The sequence below is a fragment of the Oryctolagus cuniculus genome, chromosome 8, assembly GCF_964237555.1.
Source record: "Oryctolagus cuniculus chromosome 8, mOryCun1.1, whole genome shotgun sequence".
NCBI classification, from domain to species: domain Eukaryota; kingdom Metazoa; phylum Chordata; class Mammalia; order Lagomorpha; family Leporidae; genus Oryctolagus; species Oryctolagus cuniculus.
This window is the reverse complement of record NC_091439.1, coordinates 43,223,871-43,242,064: the sequence shown is the minus strand read 5'-3', so window position 1 is coordinate 43,242,064 and position 18,194 is coordinate 43,223,871. Positions and strand designations below refer to the sequence as shown.

At 40.5% G+C, this 18,194-nt stretch overlaps 2 protein-coding genes across 4 annotated transcripts in view; both read right to left on the bottom strand.

The window, feature by feature from the left end:
• Positions 1-354: 354 nt before the first annotated feature.
• CCNA2 (cyclin A2) lies at positions 355-6,037 on the bottom strand. Its single transcript, NM_001257364.1, is given in 8 exon segments — positions 355-403; positions 734-867; positions 1,286-1,399; positions 1,805-2,012; positions 3,074-3,297; positions 3,478-3,590; positions 4,813-5,056; positions 5,849-6,037. Coding segments are annotated over 8 exon segments (1,275 nt in total).
• Positions 6,038-7,130: 1,093 nt separating this feature from the next.
• BBS7 (Bardet-Biedl syndrome 7) overlaps positions 7,131-18,194 on the bottom strand; it is a 48,293-nt gene continuing 37,229 nt past the window's right edge. For 2 of the 3 annotated variants that reach the window (XM_051819815.2, XM_008267916.4), the window contains 6 exons: positions 17,364-17,503; positions 16,147-16,311; positions 10,450-10,559; positions 10,245-10,348; positions 10,008-10,131; positions 7,131-8,361 (listed from right to left, as the gene is read on the bottom strand). In XM_051819815.2, the coding sequence (XP_051675775.1) occupies positions 8,228-8,361; positions 10,008-10,131; positions 10,245-10,348; positions 10,450-10,559; positions 16,147-16,311; positions 17,364-17,503 (777 nt within the window). In that variant the 3' untranslated portion in view covers positions 7,131-8,227. The remainder of the gene's footprint in view (positions 8,362-10,007; positions 10,132-10,244; positions 10,349-10,449; positions 10,560-16,146; positions 16,312-17,363; positions 17,504-18,194) is intronic. The other variant, XM_008267915.4, reaches the window with a different exon arrangement.

Sequence of the window (18,194 nt, the reverse complement as noted above, 5' to 3'; positions counted from 1 at the left end):
CTGTACTGTATAAGCCAGGTAACTTTTCTAAGAAATCTTGAAGTCAGGTTTTTATCTCAAATTAAATTTGACTTATAAAATTTTCCAAATCAATTTATTAATTCTTAATATCCTGACAGCTGGCATCATTAATACTTTTAACAAAACCACTTAAAATTAGCCAAATATCTGATAGATACATGTACAAAAGATATACAAATTAAAACCATTTAAAAAGTAATAGATACCATAATTTGTTCTTGTCCATAACTTCTGTATTCAGAAATGATTGTAACATTCAAAACCCAAGATAAAAACTGTACACAATATACTTTGAGTGATTTACATCTTAGAAACAAATGCAGTCTTTCACTGTTAGACATTTAGTGTCTCTGGTGGGTTGAGGAGGGAAACACCATGATACCTGTAAATAGAAAAAGATCCAGTTTTAGTAAACGTTCACTGGGTGAAGGAAATCATGGAATGCATGTACTGGGAACTAAAGACTGCTATTTCTCTTGGATTGAATGGTGATTTTAGAATCCTGTCTGATCCCCAAAATGTAAATGCATGTCCCCTTCCTCCACTCCCTCCTCCCCTCCCCAGATGTACAGCAGGCAACATTAACTACAACTGCCTCCAAGCATACAACCAGTTATGAGACCAGCTTCTTACAGGGGCTGTGACAGAATGGTAGATTCTTTAATAAAATTAAAATGTGAAAGATTTCTTTAATATGCAAATTAACTCTTACTTTGAATTTTTGTACTTTTCTCTTATTGATTGTTGTGCATGCTGTGGTGCTTTGAGGTAGGTCTGGTGAAGGTCCATGAGACAAGGCTTAAGAGTCTCCAGAGTGTATCCAGTCTTTCGTACTAATGATTCAGGCTATGGGGAAGACAATAGAGAACCACTGAGTTTCATTTTCAACAGTGGGCAGTAAACCCAATAGTTGGCATTAAACTTCAGTTATGTTAAATTTCAGTACTAATCTTTTAACACCAATTAACAAATCTATTAGTTTCTTGGGCCCTGCTGACTTTAAGCCATTTTTACTATTTTGCCTGCCAATAGCAGGTTATATGGTCTGAATTCTTAAAGCCTGCATTTCAAATCCAAGTTACAACAGAGTTTTCAACCTCACAAATAGATGCTATTCAACAGATAAGATGCTTTAAAGAGAATATAAATTAAGTTTTTTCCAAGACAGACCATTTAGATTACCATCAGTTCTACAGGATCATTATTTAATTGACATAAGCATTTCTGTCATAAGGTAGATGTGTGAAGGCCACATCATACATACCCAGCTTTGTCCCGTGACTGTGTAGAGTGCTAAATGAAATGCTGCTCCAGCAATAACTGATGGCAGATACTTTAGGTATGGGTCAGCATCTATCAAACTTAATTCTCCCAAAAACTGAAATGAAAAATACCTTGTGACCACAAAAGCTTTACAAGTCAAACTTCAAATTCTCATTTTCTGACCTAATTTTTCCTGTGTCTGATACTTTGCTCTGTAGCAACCCTAGAAACATGCCACAACCTCATCTCACATACTGTCTTTAAATGTTCTGCTCCATTCTTGACCTGTATTTTCCCTAACAACTTCTTAGAGACAACTCTTCTGACTGCGATGCCCCAAGAATCAGCATACCACTACCCCAGTGCTTTCCCAATATATTCTTTGGCAGGTTTTCTTCCATTCTGCAATATTAATCTGTCCCTAAAATACTAAACTCTTGACCAAAGCGGTACAATTAAATTAGGACCTGCCTCTGATTGTTACCTAAAACTCCATCCAACAAAAATGAAAACCACTTACCATTGCTAAACTTTCGACTTTGCAGTTTGCAGGCTGCTGATGTAGAAAGTATTGGGTAAGAAACTGATTTACCGTTGGTGCAGCTAAGTCAAAAGCAAGGACTTTCAAAACTAGATGCTCCATTCTCAGAACTTGTTTCTTTGTATAGGTATCATCTGTAATGTATACAAACTCTGCTACTTCTGGTGGGTATATTTCTTCAAATTTTCTACAATGAAAGAAGTTTTAAGTGATCACTCTTTGGAAAAGTGAAGCATGCATCCTTATCCTAATTCTGAAGTCATTAGCAGAACATCCAGAATAAATCCAAACCTACACTCCACCAACTGTATTTCCATCAATTCTTGAGCATTATTTCTAGCAGTGTGTAGATGATTACCAATTTAAAGGTCCAAATCAGGGGCTGGCACTGTGACATAGCGGGTTATGCCTTGGCCTGTGGTGCCAGCATCCCACATGAGTGTCAGTTCAAGTCCCAGCTGCTCTACTTCTGATCCAGCCCCCTACTAATGCACCTGGGAAAGCAGTAGAAGTTGGCTCACACCTACAAGGGACACTTGGAAGAAGTTTCAGGCTCGTTGCTCCTAGCTTCGGCCTGGCATAGTCCTGGCCATTGCAGACATTTGGGGAGTGAACCAGTGGATGAAAGAGCTCTGTGTCACGCCCCCCCCCCCCCACCGCCTCTCTCTCTCTTGCTGTAACTCTGCCTTTCTAATACTAATCTTTTTAAAAAATAAGTTTCAAATTGAAAGCACTCGTAAGGCATTTCTCCCACTACTAATAAGTGAGATATTCCCCAAAAAGAGAACTGATTGAATTCTCCAAGTAGCTGAAAATTTAGGAAATACAAGTCTTAGGAAAACAAACTTTGTGCTTTTCAATTTATTTTCATGCCAATAAAAAGAAAAACACTGCTTGTATGCAAGAAAGTACTTTATTATTGAAGGAGCCACGATTTCAAAACTTTGTAATCTGGTCTTAGGTGTATAAAAACATAGCCAGCCTGTTTATTCAAGATACCCTGAAACCTAAATCTGGGAAGATTAATGTTCTAGATTAGAAAATGGAGACGTGAAAGAAACTCGTGGCTTCTAGCTTCAGCCTGGCTGTTGTAGCCATTTGGAGTGAACCAATGGATGGAGGCTCACTCGCTTGCTCTCTCTTTGTAATTTTTCAAATAAATATATAAATCTTTTTTTAAAATGTAATTTCTTCCCTACACGAAAAGGTAGTGATCACTTTTAATTAAGCAAACCAAGTTGGACTTACGAGGCTAGCAGCATAGCAGCAGTGCCCACAAGCTGAAGCTTTCCTCTCAACACAGACATTGAAGAAAGAAACCTATCGATGTAGTTCACCGCCAAATGCAGAGTCTCATTCTGTAGTTTATATTCCTCTCCTACTTCAACTAACCAGTCCACGAGGATAGCCCTCATACTGTTAGTGATGTCAGGCTGTTTCTTCATGTAACCCACTTTAGGTTTACATTTAACCTGTTGAGAAAAGTTATTTAGTCATGTTAAAGTTGCAATTGGATTATTTTACTATTCACAAAGATTCCCCATGCTATAAACTCGAGTAAAGCATTTAGGATAAAGCACTAGGTTTAAAAGATGAAACATTATCCTCTCAATTTCACTTAGTCACATTTACAAAATGGACTCGGTCTTTACCTCCATTTCCCTAAGATATGTGTGAATATCCTCATGGTAGTCTGGGACTTCATTAACACTCACTGGCTTTTCATCTTCTAATACAATTGACATGTCCATAGTATGTGGTGACTCTGAGACAATTCAAAAGATGATCAAGTTAATTGTTAAAATTTTCTGTTTAACAGCTAGAAATTACTGCTCTTATAAGGAATCTCACTATCAAAGCATTAACTTATGACGAAGTACGCAGAATATCTTAACTGTTTGGAATGATTTCAATTAATGAAGAAAAAAGAAACTGATAGGCCAGTAACAGGAAAATGAGGACTGAGTATTATCTTAAAGCATCATTCATTTCCTATGAGACAGAGGAAGATGGCACAGTGGTTCTGTTGGGACAGAGCAATTAAAATCCAAGTTTTGACATTTTTAAGATTTGCCCTGCAGACCCAATAGTCTGATATATTCAAGGAACAGTTAGGTAGTAGCTATAATCAGAGTTAAATGGTTTCCACCAAGTGTTAAGAATGAACATAAGTTTATTCTGGACAAGTTCAAACAGATGAATACTGTAATAAGATTCTTTTTATAATTTTATCTTCAAATAATACCTATTATTATTTCACTTCAAAGATCACCTTAAGGTTAAAAATTCGTTGCAAAACTGAAATAAAACCAAATTATTTCCAAAGACCTTTTTCCCTTTTATTCTGTCAACTCCTGATCAATAGAACTAAAACTAAAATCAGATTGGATCTAGTGCGCTATCAGTGATTCAATAGCCTGCGGTAAATACAGCGTACAACCCACAGGCATGGCTGTCTACAGTAGCTGCTCTCTTTGTGGGTAAGGACAAACAGCTGTGATGGAATGGCTCACTCGCGGGAGGACATTCTCACTTTGTTATCAGATGACCACTCAAACTGATTTTATAGAACCAAAATTTTCCAGCTGAGGAGATGTTAGACATCACAGGATTCTAAGAACACATCCTCAAACAGCCTTCTGTACTAGTAACTGTTTACATACAACTGAAATTTACTCTTCTCAACCAAGCAAACATTCATGGGGTCACATTAAAATAAGCATTCAAGAGCTAAATAAATTGATGTGATAGGCACATGAACACCCAAAAGAGTACCGGATTAGGACACAGGTCCTTTTGTAGGTCACTAGGTCAGGTGTTAGCTGTGCAATGTAGGTCACCTCCTATTTAAGCCTATTCCATGAAACTTAAATCACTGTGTCATAATCGTCAGGTAAGACAATGACAAGACACAAAATCTCACTAATCCAATCCAATCCAATAGTTATAATGCCCTTAGTATAACACATATTTTCTTTAAAACTTACCGAAACTACCATCCATTGGATAATCAAGAGGTACCAGTGGTTTTCTTTGTCCAGGTAAAGTGATGGCTGAATTAAAAGCCAGGACATCTTCAGGCTTGTCTTTTTTAGATTCCGTGGGCCTCTTGGGAGGCTCTTCTTCTGCTTCATCCACATGAATGGTGAATGCAGGCTGTTTACTGTTTGCTTTCCAAGGAGGAACAGAGACCTGCTCATCATTTATAGGAAGATCCTTAAGAGGTGCAACCTAAAAGGAAATTAATCACTGGCTTTGAGCCTATTAAATGAGTTTTGCCTTCTTCCCCTTATGAGATCCAATACTCGCAACAGGAAAATTAAACTTTCGAAAGTAACTTCTAGGCAAGGAATAGTTGAGCACTCAAAGGCAGAAGGAATGTTTCAGTTTGTCACGGACATTCCTGTGAAAGTTACACAAAAAGTCAGAACTGAGCAGATTTATACAAAACTAATCAAAGCCACATTAAGGCTAGGGTGGCAGAACTGACAAGTTGAGGAGAGATGGCACCAAAAAAAGGAATAGGTTCACCACTTTCGCCCCAGGGTGGAGCAACAGAGCAAATTCGGCCAAAATGGCGGAATTTGCCAAAAGCTACAGGTATTTTTTCACATCCTTTTCTAAAAATAGAGGGAGTCTTAACCAGATCGTGAGGGGTAAGGGGGCCAGGGCCCTAGAGCCGTGCCTGGGGTTTAAAAGTGGAAGAAAGGTGCGGAGCTGGGCAAAGACTGCACTCACGTTGTTGGACTCGCTTTGACCCCATTATCTACAGGAAGACGCCCCCAAGGGCAGACAGGCCGCACACGCAGAGTTGAGAAGGATGTAATGCTAATTAGGAAAGGGAGCAGCTACGACAGTGGCACCCCACACACACATCAGAAAACCAGGGCCCCAGTGGAATCCCGACCCCGGCTCCCCCTACAAAGCCCAGAAAACGCTTCCTTCTCACTCTCCTCCGCCCGCTAAGCCCATGCTTGACTCCCGCTCGGCCCAACCTCCTCCCGACATCCCCTATCCCTTTACCCGTCGCGTCTTGGGCCTCTGTTGTGGAACTGGACCCCGGGAGTTCCCAGCCTTCAGTACCGCCAGAGCAGCCTGGGCCCGCGGCTGCTGGGCGTGCACCGCCTTCTCGGGGTTGATGTTCTCCTGGTCCTCTAGGAGCGCCGAGCCCGCCTCGCGGGCCGCGGGCTTCGGCACGTTGTGGCCCAACATCGTTGCTCCAGGGGGCGGGCGGCGGGATCAGTCTGCCGAGCCAAGCAGCGTGCACACTCCGCCCAGTCGACCAGCGGCGCCGATCCCGCCGAGGAACGCTCCAGCCGTAGCCCCCCGCCGCAGCCCGGGCCAGTCTGCCAGCCCTCCCGCTCGCTCCCCTGTCTCCGGACCGCGCAGGATCGAGGAGGTTGCGAGAGGCGCAGGCAAACGCTGCCGGGCGCGGAGGGCAAAAAACACCCCAGCGATGTAGCGAGCAGCCCGCCGGTGCGGCGGCTGTTCATGCAGTTCAAGTATCCCGCGACTATTGAAATGGGCCAATGAAAACAGCCGGAGCCCGTTACGTCACTCGAGGCGACAAGGTCGCAGGAGAGTGAGAGCGGAGGCAGAGGGAACCCAGCAAGGGCGGGGCGGAGCAACGTCGAACTGCGGCGGGAGGAAAAACGCCTGCGCGGGGCGGAGGCTTAGGGGACGCCGGGCCCGCCCCGGGGCTTTAAGCGCCACTAGTGGGGCAGGGCTGGGTGTGCCTCTTAGGACAGACGGGATTAAAATTTTAGCAACTGTTAGTGGGCCGCTGAGCCTTCAGCTTTGGAACCGCTTATTAGCTCGAGTGACTTATTTACCAGAGCCTGAAATCTGGGCCACTTAACTGGTCGTGGCCTCAGTAGCTCCAGTTCTTTGTCGATTAATTGGAAGTAGTAACTACACGACATAGCGTTGTAAGGATGAACTAAAGGGCATCTGCCATTAAACACGCAGTTTACATGAAAATACTTAAAAGACTACAATGTCATTTTACCATTTAGGAAGGAGGGCGGAATTCTTACACTTTTTAATTTTCTTAATTAAGATGCAAGTAACTTAGGATGCCACTTTGAACTATTGTTGATAATAGGTGAACAGAAATGTATTACAAAAATTGAAATGGACATCAGTCATTAATCTTTATCTATTTTTTCCAAGCCTTGGCAGCCAACAAAAAGGACACAGTGAAATTCTAGTGACCTAGATAAAATTATATGTTCCATTTAAAAGGAAGGTTGTTTAAATATAGTAAAAACAATATGACCTTATTAAAACAAAACTATTAACGATATTGCCTTTAACACATTTTTACATTTAATAGAAAAGGTTTGCACATAAATAATATAATGGCATATAAATAAACATCGTTTTCTGAAAAATTCATGAGCCTGCCCTTCCTGAAAACATGAAGACCAGCTTATTTTCCATGATCTTTATGCCATTTAAAAAGTTTTAAACAAATAGTCATCTGACATGAATAAATACGAATCAGGATTAATGAACAAAACATTTTCCTTCAATTAAAATAAAAAAGGAAATCATGGACACTAGTACAGGAAAATCTAAGAAGGCATTACTTTTTCTACACTCTTTTCCTGTTGTACTCTTTACAGCTCAACTGCTTACAGAACATCAAGTTAAGATCACCCCACTCTCTGAGCTCTGCTTATTTCCCTGGCAATAATGTACAGCACTGAACCAAGTTAAGCATTTCACACACTGCAGCAGTGATAAAACAAAACCAAGTAAGAGAAAAATCAGTGGCAGACCAATCCCAACTCCTAGGAAAAACCGTTGGTAGGTTATTTCCACTGGTTGATGATATATATATAGTAATCAAGACACAAGCCAGGTATCAAAACATAGGTTCTGGATCCAGCTTTATAAAATTTCAGCATATCCTCCTAGTGTGCAGTTTTACTGAGAATCAATTTTCTTATATGATTTCACAAATGTACAGAGCAGCTGTGAAGATTAAATAAAGTAATATATAAAAGTATGCACTGAAACCTATAAAGCAGTTTTCACTTAGGTGTGTATGTATGTACTTTGCAGAAAATCGGAATACATTTTCATTTTCCATATATTATTTCTCAATTTAAAAATTAAAATATCCACACTTTGTAAAACTTACTTTTTAAAAAATCCCTTGTAATCATTCCCCTTGAGTTTTAAAATAAAAATCTGTTTTTAAAAAGCTTCATGTGTCAAAAGAAATATTACTAAAAAAGTCACTATGTCTCAAATTTTTAGATATTAAATACATTGATAAATTAGGTGATAGCAAGAAGCATTTGAAACAAAAAGCATGTACAGTTAGCCTCTAACTGTGTTTGAACATTTTTGTTTCAATAGACCACTTCTTGGGAACTTTACCTTGCTGATATGTCATGCTGCGTCAAAGAAAGCAATCAATGCATTTTGGTCATAACTATCCAGAATCTCCAGTAGCAGAGGTACCTTGGTTTTTACATTGGTGCCTTTGAACTTAAACTTATCGATGAAAAGATCAGTGATCATGCCTACAAAGAAAAATGAAAATTTCCTGTCATTGATTAGTTGTATTTAACGACACACTATTAAGGAAACTGAGTAAGTAACTGCTTGGTAATCAATTTTTAATAGTATTTTTAAAGAATGAATTTATTTATTTATTTATTTATTTATTTATTTTTATTTGAAAGAGTTCCAGGGAGAGACTGAGAGATCTTCAATTTGCTAGTTTGCTCCCCAGATGGCCACAACAGCCAGGGCTACCAGGCCAAAGCCAGGAGCCAGGGGCTTCATCCAGGTCTCCCGCACGGGTGCCAGGGTCCCAAGGACTTGGGCCATCTTCTGCTATTTTCCCAGGAGCATCAGCAGGGAGCTGGATCAGAAGTGGAGCAGCTGAGACACGAACCAGCACTTCTTTATGAGATGCTGGCATTACAAGTGGTGGCTTAACTCACTACACTATAACTCCCTGGCACCCTGATAATCTTCTTCTAAGCACGGTAATCCCATCACATAAACCTAAAAGTGCTGATATTTTAAAAACATTTTTAAGGGCCCACATTGTTGCATAACAACCACTTACAAGGCTGGCATCCCATATCAGAATGCCAGTTTAAGTCCCAGCTACTCTGCTTGTGACCCAGTTCCCTCCTTATGCACATGGGAAGCAGTGGAACACAGCACAAGTACTTGAATTCCTGCTACCCACATGGGAAACACAGATGGAGTTCCAGAGCCCTGGCTTCTGTTTGGCTCAACAGTGGCAGTTGCAGCCAAATTGTTTAGTCTCAGATTTTAGGTAAAGAACATAAAAAATGAAAATAACACCATCAACCTTGTAAGGATATTCCATCTGATTATGAAGATGGTTTAAATAGTGTTAAGCACAACAGGTCTTACATAAATACTACTAACAAAATTGTTTCTTTTTTTTTTTTTTTTTTTTTTATTTTTTGACAGGCAGAGTGGACAGTGAGAGAGAGAGACAGAGAGAGAAAGGTCTTCCTTTGCCGTTGGTTCACCCTCCAATGGCCGCCGCTGCAGCCGGCGTACCGCGCTGATCCGATGGCAGGAGCCAGGAGCCAGGTGCTTTTCCTGGTCTCCCATGGGGTGCAGGGCCCAAGCACCTGGGCCATCCTCCACTGCACTCCCTGGCCATAGCAGAGAGCTGGCCTGGAAGAGGGGTAACCGGGACAGAATCCGGCGCCCCGACCGGGACTAGAACCCGGTGTGCCGGCGCCGCAAGGTGGAGGATTAGCCTATTGAGCCACGGCGCCGGCCACAAAATTGTTTCTTAAGCTATTCCTGCCTCCCTGCCTGCCTTCCTTTCTCATTTCCCTTATCTCCTTTATTCTTTCTCTTTATCAGCACAACTTGTGAAACACCCAACTTTTCACTACCAAAATGAGTTTTGAAGTGTAAATTGACATAGCATATATATATATATATGTATATATATATCCTTCATTAAATTTTGTCTAAAAATATTTAAATGCAGCATTTTTGTATTTCACAATAGCAATAACACCTGAACAATATTTGTGTGAAATAGAGTCTAAACTCTAATGCATTGTAAATTACTTGTCTCATTTTTCCCAGTTTTTCACACACGATCCTTGGCAAAGGGCCAGTTGAAAAGAAATATAGCAAGACTACTCCAGAATGGTCTACTAACCATAAAGTCGTTCAAGATGTGCAGGTTGCTTTTTATATTCTTCCTGTAGGTGATCAGCCTCTTCAAGAATACAGCGATATTCTGGTATCAGAAAGTTTGTATTTCCTTCATGAACCTGCAATTCCTTATTTTAAATTAAAAAAAGAAGTTCAAAATTAAGTCCAGTGTAGCATTATTGATTTATAGAAATATCAATACTCATAGTAATGATCATGAATTTATGACACTTATACTTACTTTTAAAGCATCAATTAATTGTACTTTCTTGGCCAAAAGCAACTGGTACTCCAACTTTGGATGGATTAGCTTTAAAGTGTGTTTGACTGACACTTCATTTATCTCTAGAAGGAGTTGGGCCAAGTATAATTAGGTAAGTCATACTGATCAGAAACATCATTATTATAACAACAAAAAATCAGAAAGAATTATTAATTTTTTTTACCGTATGATATGTTGAGGTTAATTTTCCTTTTTGTAGCTTCTTTAGAGAGCACATCTTTCAGGATGGATATAGTAGAAATGTTGTCAGATTTAAAAACTCCTTCTCCTTTTCTATAAAAATTAATTTGTTTTTTAAAAAAAGAGCTATAGAAGTGGCCCAATAAATACATATTTTATGATTAGTCCTCAGTATTTATGTTTCACTTGATTTTTTTTATTTCTTTGTGTGTTTATCTCATTAATATAAAGCATACTTAAAAATATAATCCTGGGGCCAGGGCTGTGGCATAGACTGTTGAGCCTCTGCCTATAGTGTTGGCATCCCATATGGGCGCTGGTTGGAGTCCCAGCTGTTCCACTTCTGATCCAGCTCCCTGCTACTGGCCTGGGAAAGCAGTACAAAATTGCCCAAGTCCTTGGACCCATGCACCCACATGGGAGACCTGGAAGAAGCTCCTGGCTCCTGGCTTTGGCCTGGCCCTTCCCTGGCCATTGTGGCCATTTTGGGAGTGAACCAGAGGATTAAAGATCTGCCTGTCTCTCCTTTTCGCTATATCTCTACCTTTCAAATAAATAAATAAATAAGTCTTTAAAAAAAAAAACCCTTTACTACATATTCATGAAATTGAAGATGTTAGACGTATGCCTCCTAAAGACATGACAATTTATATAATTGATTTAAGATAACTTTTTCATCTTCACTCATATTTCCAATAGCTAACCTCTTATATATAAAACACATTTAGGCCAGCGCCGCGGCTCACTAGGCTAATCTTCCGCCTAGCAGCGCCGGCACACCGGGTTCTAGTCCCGGTTGGGGCGCCGGATTCTGTCCCGGTTGCCCCTCTTCCAGGCCAGCTCTCTGCTGTGGCCAGGGAGTGCAGTGGAGGATGGCCCAGGTGCTTGGGCCCTGCACCCCATGGGAGACCAGGAAAAGCACCTGGCTCCTGGCTCCTGCCATCGGATCAGCGCGGTGCGCTGGCCGCAGCACGCCGGCCGCGGCGGCCATTGGAGGGTGAACCAATGGCAAAAGGAAGAACTTTCTCTCTGTCTCTCTCTCTCACTGTCACTCTGCCTGTCAAAAAAAAAAAAAAAAAACATTTAGAACTGCTTACTGGTATATAAGAATATATACTGGTCTTTCTTTGGTGCAATTACTCAAATTACATTATGACTATAAGCTCCATCTTGAAAAGAAATCTTCTATCAAACCTAAAAGAATGATATCTGTTTTATCTGTTTTTCCATGCCTAGCATCTGTTGCTACTGTTTGCAATCACAGTATTCTATTTTTCTTCAACAAGCCATGCCTTCTTTTTCTCCCCTGACCCTTCTCAGGTCATATAGTTTCACTGCACTGGTCTCAATTCATTTCTGCAATGTCAGGAGGAAGCATTTAGCAATACTTTCCATAGCCCTGACCAGAGTGGTTCATGGCTTAACAAAGACACTGAATCTTGGCCAGTGCCGTGGCTCACTTGCCTAATCCTCCGCCTGCGGCGCCAGCACCCTGGGTTCTAGTCCTGGTTGGGGCACTGGTTCTGTCCCAGTTGCCCCTCTTCCAGTCCAGCTCTCTGCTGTGGCCCTGGAGTGCAGTGGAGGATGGCCCAAGTGCTTGGGCCCTGAACCCACATGGGAGACCAGGAGGAAGCACCTGGCTCCTGGTTTTGGATCGGCGCAGCACATCGGCCGTAGTGGCCATTTGGGGGGTGAACCAATGGAAGGAAGACCTTTCTCTCTGTCTGTCTCTCTCACTGTGTAACTCCTCTGCCTTGTCAAAAAAAAAAAAAAAAAAAAAAAAAGACTCTCAATCCTGGGACTTTTACAGGAAATAATAAGAAAAAGCTGCTATGGAAGCTGAGAAGATTTAAGGTTGGATTCCAGAGCTGCTGGTGGCCACCAAGCCACTCTATTGGTAAAACAAACAAAAAAGACAAAAACAGAACCAAGCAATGGAAAGGAATAAAAGTCTTTTTTAAAAAATATTTATTTATTAAGTTCATTTATTTATCCATTCATTCAAAAGGTAGAGTGAGAGAGTGAGAAAGACCACACAAATGACTGCAACAGTCAAGGCTTGGCCAGGATGAAGTCAGGAGCCAGGAACTCCACTGGGGTCTCTCACAAGGGTGAGAGGGCCCCATGTACTTGGGTCACCTTCCCATGCCTCCTCAGGAGCATCAGCAGGAAGCTGAATCAGAAGGACTTCAAACCAGCACTCCAGCACTGGATGCAGCATTATAAGCAGCAGCTTAACCCAATGTACCACAACATTAGCCCCAGAATAAGTCTTGATGAAATCTCAGTTAAGCCAGTGATCCAGTTGTGCCTAAGCCAAATCACTGTTTATACTTTTTAAGTGATGTGAGCTGATAAATTCCTTTTATTTGGTTAAGGCTGCTAATATTTGATTTCTTTTTATGATGAACAAAAGTTTCCTAATTAATATTTACCACAAATCATTTATATCAACTAGCTGCAGGCAAATGCTCTTTGTTACAGAAAGATGAATAATAAACCCTTACTATTTTGATCCCAATTACATTTTAGAAATTGTGAAAATTTCACCACTATTTAATCTTAACAGATGCTATTTAATGAACACAGGCTGCCAGGCACTGTGGAATGACTCACATGGTTTATCTTTTTTTGATCATCACAATAATCCATTATTTCCATTCCTCAGAAAAGAAACTTGCAAATAAGAGCATTAAGTAACTAGCTAAGGTCACATAGATGGTAAGTCACAGAGCCAAGATTCAAACTTAAGTATGTTTGCCTCCAAGGCATACTACACTTTCCTATACATGTATTTTTAGTCAGGTACCTGAAAAGTATTTATTGAGTACATGTTGTATGCAAAATCATGTATAAAGTACTTGAGGATACATAAAAAGATAATTAAAAATAGACTCTCTCCATTAGGATATGATCTTAGAGAGAGAAACACACAAAAAATTATTATTATATACTTCAAATAATACCAAAGACAGGTAGGAATAAAATGTTATGTGTACAGAAAAAAGAATCAAAGAAGTTTTCAAAAATATAGCTATTAAGTTAGGCCTTGAAGAATAAGTGAGTTCTGAGTGTTAAGAAAAGGGCATTTAGGGAGAGGTGCTGTGGCACAGAGGATTAAGCAGCTGCTTGGGGCACCCACATCCCTTATCAGAATGCCAGTTTGAGGCCGGCGCCACGGCTCACTAGGCTAATCCTCCGCCTTGTGGCGCCGGCACACCGGGTTCTAGTCCCGGTTGGGGCGCCGGATTCTGTCCCGGTTGCCCCTCTTTCAGGCCAGCTCTCTGCTGTGGCCAGGGAGTGCAGTGGAGGATGACCCAAGTGCTTGGGCCCTGCACCTCATGGGAGACCAGGAGAAGCACCTGGCTCCTGCCTTCGGATCAGCGCGGTGCGCCGGCCGTGGCGGCCATTGGAGGGTGAACCAACGGCAAAGGAAGACCTTTCTCTCTGTCTCTCTCTCTCACTGTCCACTCTGCCTGTCAAAAAAAAAAAAAAAAAAAAAAAAAAGAATGCCAGTTTGAGTCCTGGCCATATCACATATGATCCAGCTCCCTGCTAATAAATCTGGGAAGCAACAGATGATGGCTCAAGTACTTGAGTCCTTGCCACCCAAGTGAGAGATGTGCATGGAATTCCTAAATCCTGGCTTCAGCTTGACCGAGTCCTACTTATTAAGGCCATGTTATTCTACCTTTCAAATAAATAAATAACAAATAAATCTTTAAAATCAAAGACTATTTAAAAGAAGTTAAAGGAACAGAATGGGAAGTAGGTATTTAGCAATCCCACACTGGAGTGCCTAGGTTCAATTCCTAGCTCCAGATCCTAACTATAGTTTCTGTCTCCAGCTTCCTGCCAGTGTGCCCCCTGGGAGACAGCATGTAATTGGGTTCCTGCTACCCACATGGGAGACCTGAATCACATTCCAGCTCGTGCCTTCAGTCCTGGCCATTGCAGGCACTGGGGGAATAGATCTGCAGATGTGAGCTCTTTCTCTGACTTTCAAATAAAGAAATAAAAATTAACAACAGTTTAAAAAGATACAGAATGGTAAAGAGCAAAGACATGCTATTATAAAAATATGTTAGATGCTAGGACCACGTTAAATTGTTTGCTATGACACTGTGGCAGATTCACTGTGGCACTTCACAACATGAGTAATTATTTAGGTTTGGACACTCCTAAGATGGCACAATGAAACAAGCCCGTATTACTGATACTAAATTCAGTTAGATTTATTAAGAGTTCTTTGTCCCAAAAGACTGAATTCTATGGTAAAATTACATATTCACTGCTGTTTCTAGAACTCAGCATGGTAAAGTCTCAACTAGGAAGCAGAAATCCTCAACAATTTACTTAAAGAAATAATCTTTAAGAGGCAGAGGCAGAAAAAGGATAAGCTTGCCTCCTCCCCCTCAAAAAAACAAAGCAAAATAGACTGAAAAAAAAAAAAACCCATAGATATAAGAAAAAAAGAATGGAAATACCTTGAAGAACAACAGGGTCCAATCTCAAAGAGCAGGTGTACAAAGAACTAGCCTATTTTACATTCAGCAATAGGTAAAAAGGAGAGGAAATAGTTTAGCCTCTACTATTAAGAAACTGAGAGAAAAGATTACAGTTTTCATGTAAGTTCTGTGTGTGTGTGTGTATATATATAAATATAAATATATATATATATAAAATTAAGAATATTCCTACAGGTTTTCTGTGAGATTTTTGTTACTATTGTTGCTACTCCAGAAAACTTTTTTTAAACAATTTATTTTCTCACTAATTGTTAACAATTAAGGAAAGGTACTGATCTTTGCATATTCATCTTTACTCAATCTTTTTTTTTTTTTTTAAATGTATTTATTGACTTGAAAGTCAAGGTTACACAGAGAGAGAAGGAGAGGCAGAGAGAGAGAGAGAAGTCTATCTACCAGTTCAACTCCCCAATTGGCTGCAACGGCTGGAGCTGCACCAATCTGAAGCCAGGAGCCGGGAGCTTCTTCAGGGTCTCCCATGTGGGTGCAGGGGTCCAAGGACTTGGGCTATCTTCCACTGCCTTCCCAGGCCATAGCAGAGAGCTGGATCAGAAGTGGAACAGCTGGGACTTGAACCAGCACCTAGATGGGATGCCAGCACTGCAGGCAGTGGCCTTACGCACTATGCCACAGTGCCAGCCCCTACTCAATCATTTTTCTTTCTTTCTTAATATTTATTTATTGAGAAAGAGACAAAGAGAGAGAAAGAGAGAGATCTTCCATCTACTGGTTCACTACCCAAATGGCTGCAATGGCTGGGGCTGAGCTGGTCTGAAGCCAGGAGCTTCTTCCAGGTCTCCTGCATGGGTGTAAGGGCCCAGGGACTTGGGCCATCTTCTGTTGCTTTCCCAGGCCATAAGTGGGGAGCCGGATAGGAAGTGCAGCAGCCAGGACTGGAACCAGCAACTATTGGAATGCTGGCATCACAGGCAGAGGCTTTACCCTTTATAACACAATGCTGGCCTCTCAATTACTTTTCTAATTAATTAATTATATTAAATTCTAATTAATTCTATTTGTTTTTCAATAGACTGTCTTGAATAGTATAGGTTTTCAATCCTGTTATTTTCAAATTATTCCTGTTAAATGAAAACCTAGAAGCTCCATTTAAATAAAATAACACTTGTAGACCAGTAAAAAGTTCGATTTACCTGTAAACACTTTCAAGTTGTGTATCCAGGAAGGTGTTTTGAAAGTAAAATGTCACACATTCTCCCGCTGGAGGTTTTTCGGGAACTTCGGGCAGACAAAAAACCACCCAGGAGTGAACTTCAGCAAAACTGAACTGGCCTGTTAGAGTCAATGTATTCATGGGTCTGGAATTTGATAGTAGAGGTACACATTTGTGTGAGGAAATACATAGAACTAGTACATGTACATATTAAGAAGCAGAATTCTGCAATAGTAGCTAAACAAATAGAACCAATTTTTCTCAGTTTAATCTTACATATCAAATAAATGAACACTTCATTTTCATAAGAAAACATTTGCTTGTCAAAGCTGCATTTGTGACATGTTTTAGTATTCAGTTAAGTCATATAACTAGCTTTTTAAAATTGAAACATGCTTTATAAATAAAATGTGGTTTACTCAATGATATTTCTTTTTAAAAAGTTCATCTAGCATTTCTACTACATAAACTTCAAAACATGCACAAGACTCTCCTTTTGGAAAGAATGAGCAGAATGTGAAGGCACAGAATCAGGCTTTTAAGTAAAATAGGCATGGATTTGAAACCATGTTCCATTGTGTACTAGCTGTGTGCCACTGGGCAAATTAGAGAATAATACCCTCCATCAAATCAGAGAATAATACTATCTATATGGGATAATACTTTCTATCTTGCAAAATGGTAAAATAAAGAGGTTTAAACTAAAAATGGATAATTATAAAGAGTAGAAAACAGTTTATAGAATGAAAATTCAGAAGGAAATTTAAAGTCACAGAATTAAGGAATCTAAAAAACAAGAAGGATCTTTTGAGATCATCCTTGCTAGTATTCGCATTTGCAAATGACAAAAAACAAAATTCAGAAAAATTATTTCCCCTAAGCTATATAGGAACAGACTATAATCCCAGTGCCTTGATTTCTAGTTTGCTGCTTTTTCTAGCCCACCATGCTGCTTCCATTTATGCCAATCTTGACTTTTAAGTAGGAAGACACCCTGAGAAGAATCTTTTCTTTTTTAATGTTTTCCAGAAATCTTTCATAAGAATATTCTCCTGGGGCTGGTGCTGTGGCACAGCACACATTTATTTAATTTTTAAATGTAAAATAACTACCATAATTTATAATATAAAAATAAAAGGCAAGAATATCTGAATGGTACAGTGTCCTAAAATTAAACTGCTCTTCCCTTTGTCCTACCTGCCATGATCAATAAAGTGCGTTCTTTGATGGAGTGAAAGAGGTTTTATCTGGTACTGGCGGACCTGACAGCTTTTGGGTTGAATTCTTGGAGTCACATATGCTTGAAGTGTGCCATACTGGCCTTCAATTGAACGAATCTTATTCAACACAAAAGAGAAAAGAAAATAAGAAAAATCAGCAATATAGCTTTAAAATTTTTACCACAAATTATCAGGTTTTTATACCTTGATTTCTTCTAAATTATTCTGAAAGATATAATAACATTTTATTCAAAAACTACCTTTTGTCACTAGAGTTAAAGGAAACTAGAGATTTGGGAGCTGGCACTGTGGCGTAGTGGATAAAGCTACCACCTCCAGTGCTGGCATCCCATTTGGGCGTGGTTCAAGTCCCACCTGCTCCACTTCCAATCCAACTCTCTGCTATGGCCTGGGAAAGCAGTGGAAGATGACCCAAATCCTTGGGTCCCTGCACCTGTATGGGAGACCCAGAAGAAGCTCCTGGCTCCTGGCTTTGGATCAGTGCAGCTCTGGCCTTTGTAGCCAATTAGGGAGTGAACCAGCGGATGGACGATCTCTCTCTCTATCTCTGGCTGCTCCATTTCCAATCAAGCTGTCTGCTGATGGCCTGGGAAGAACAGTGGAGGATGGCTCAAATGTTTGGGTCTTTTCACCCATGTGGGAGACCAGAAGAAGCTCCTGGCTTCGGCCTGGCCCAGAGCTGGCTGTTTTGGCCATCTGGGGCATGAACCAGCAGATGGGAAGATTCTCTCTCTCTCTCTCTCTCTCTCTCTCTCTCTCTCTCTCTCTCTCTCTCCTGCCTCTCTGT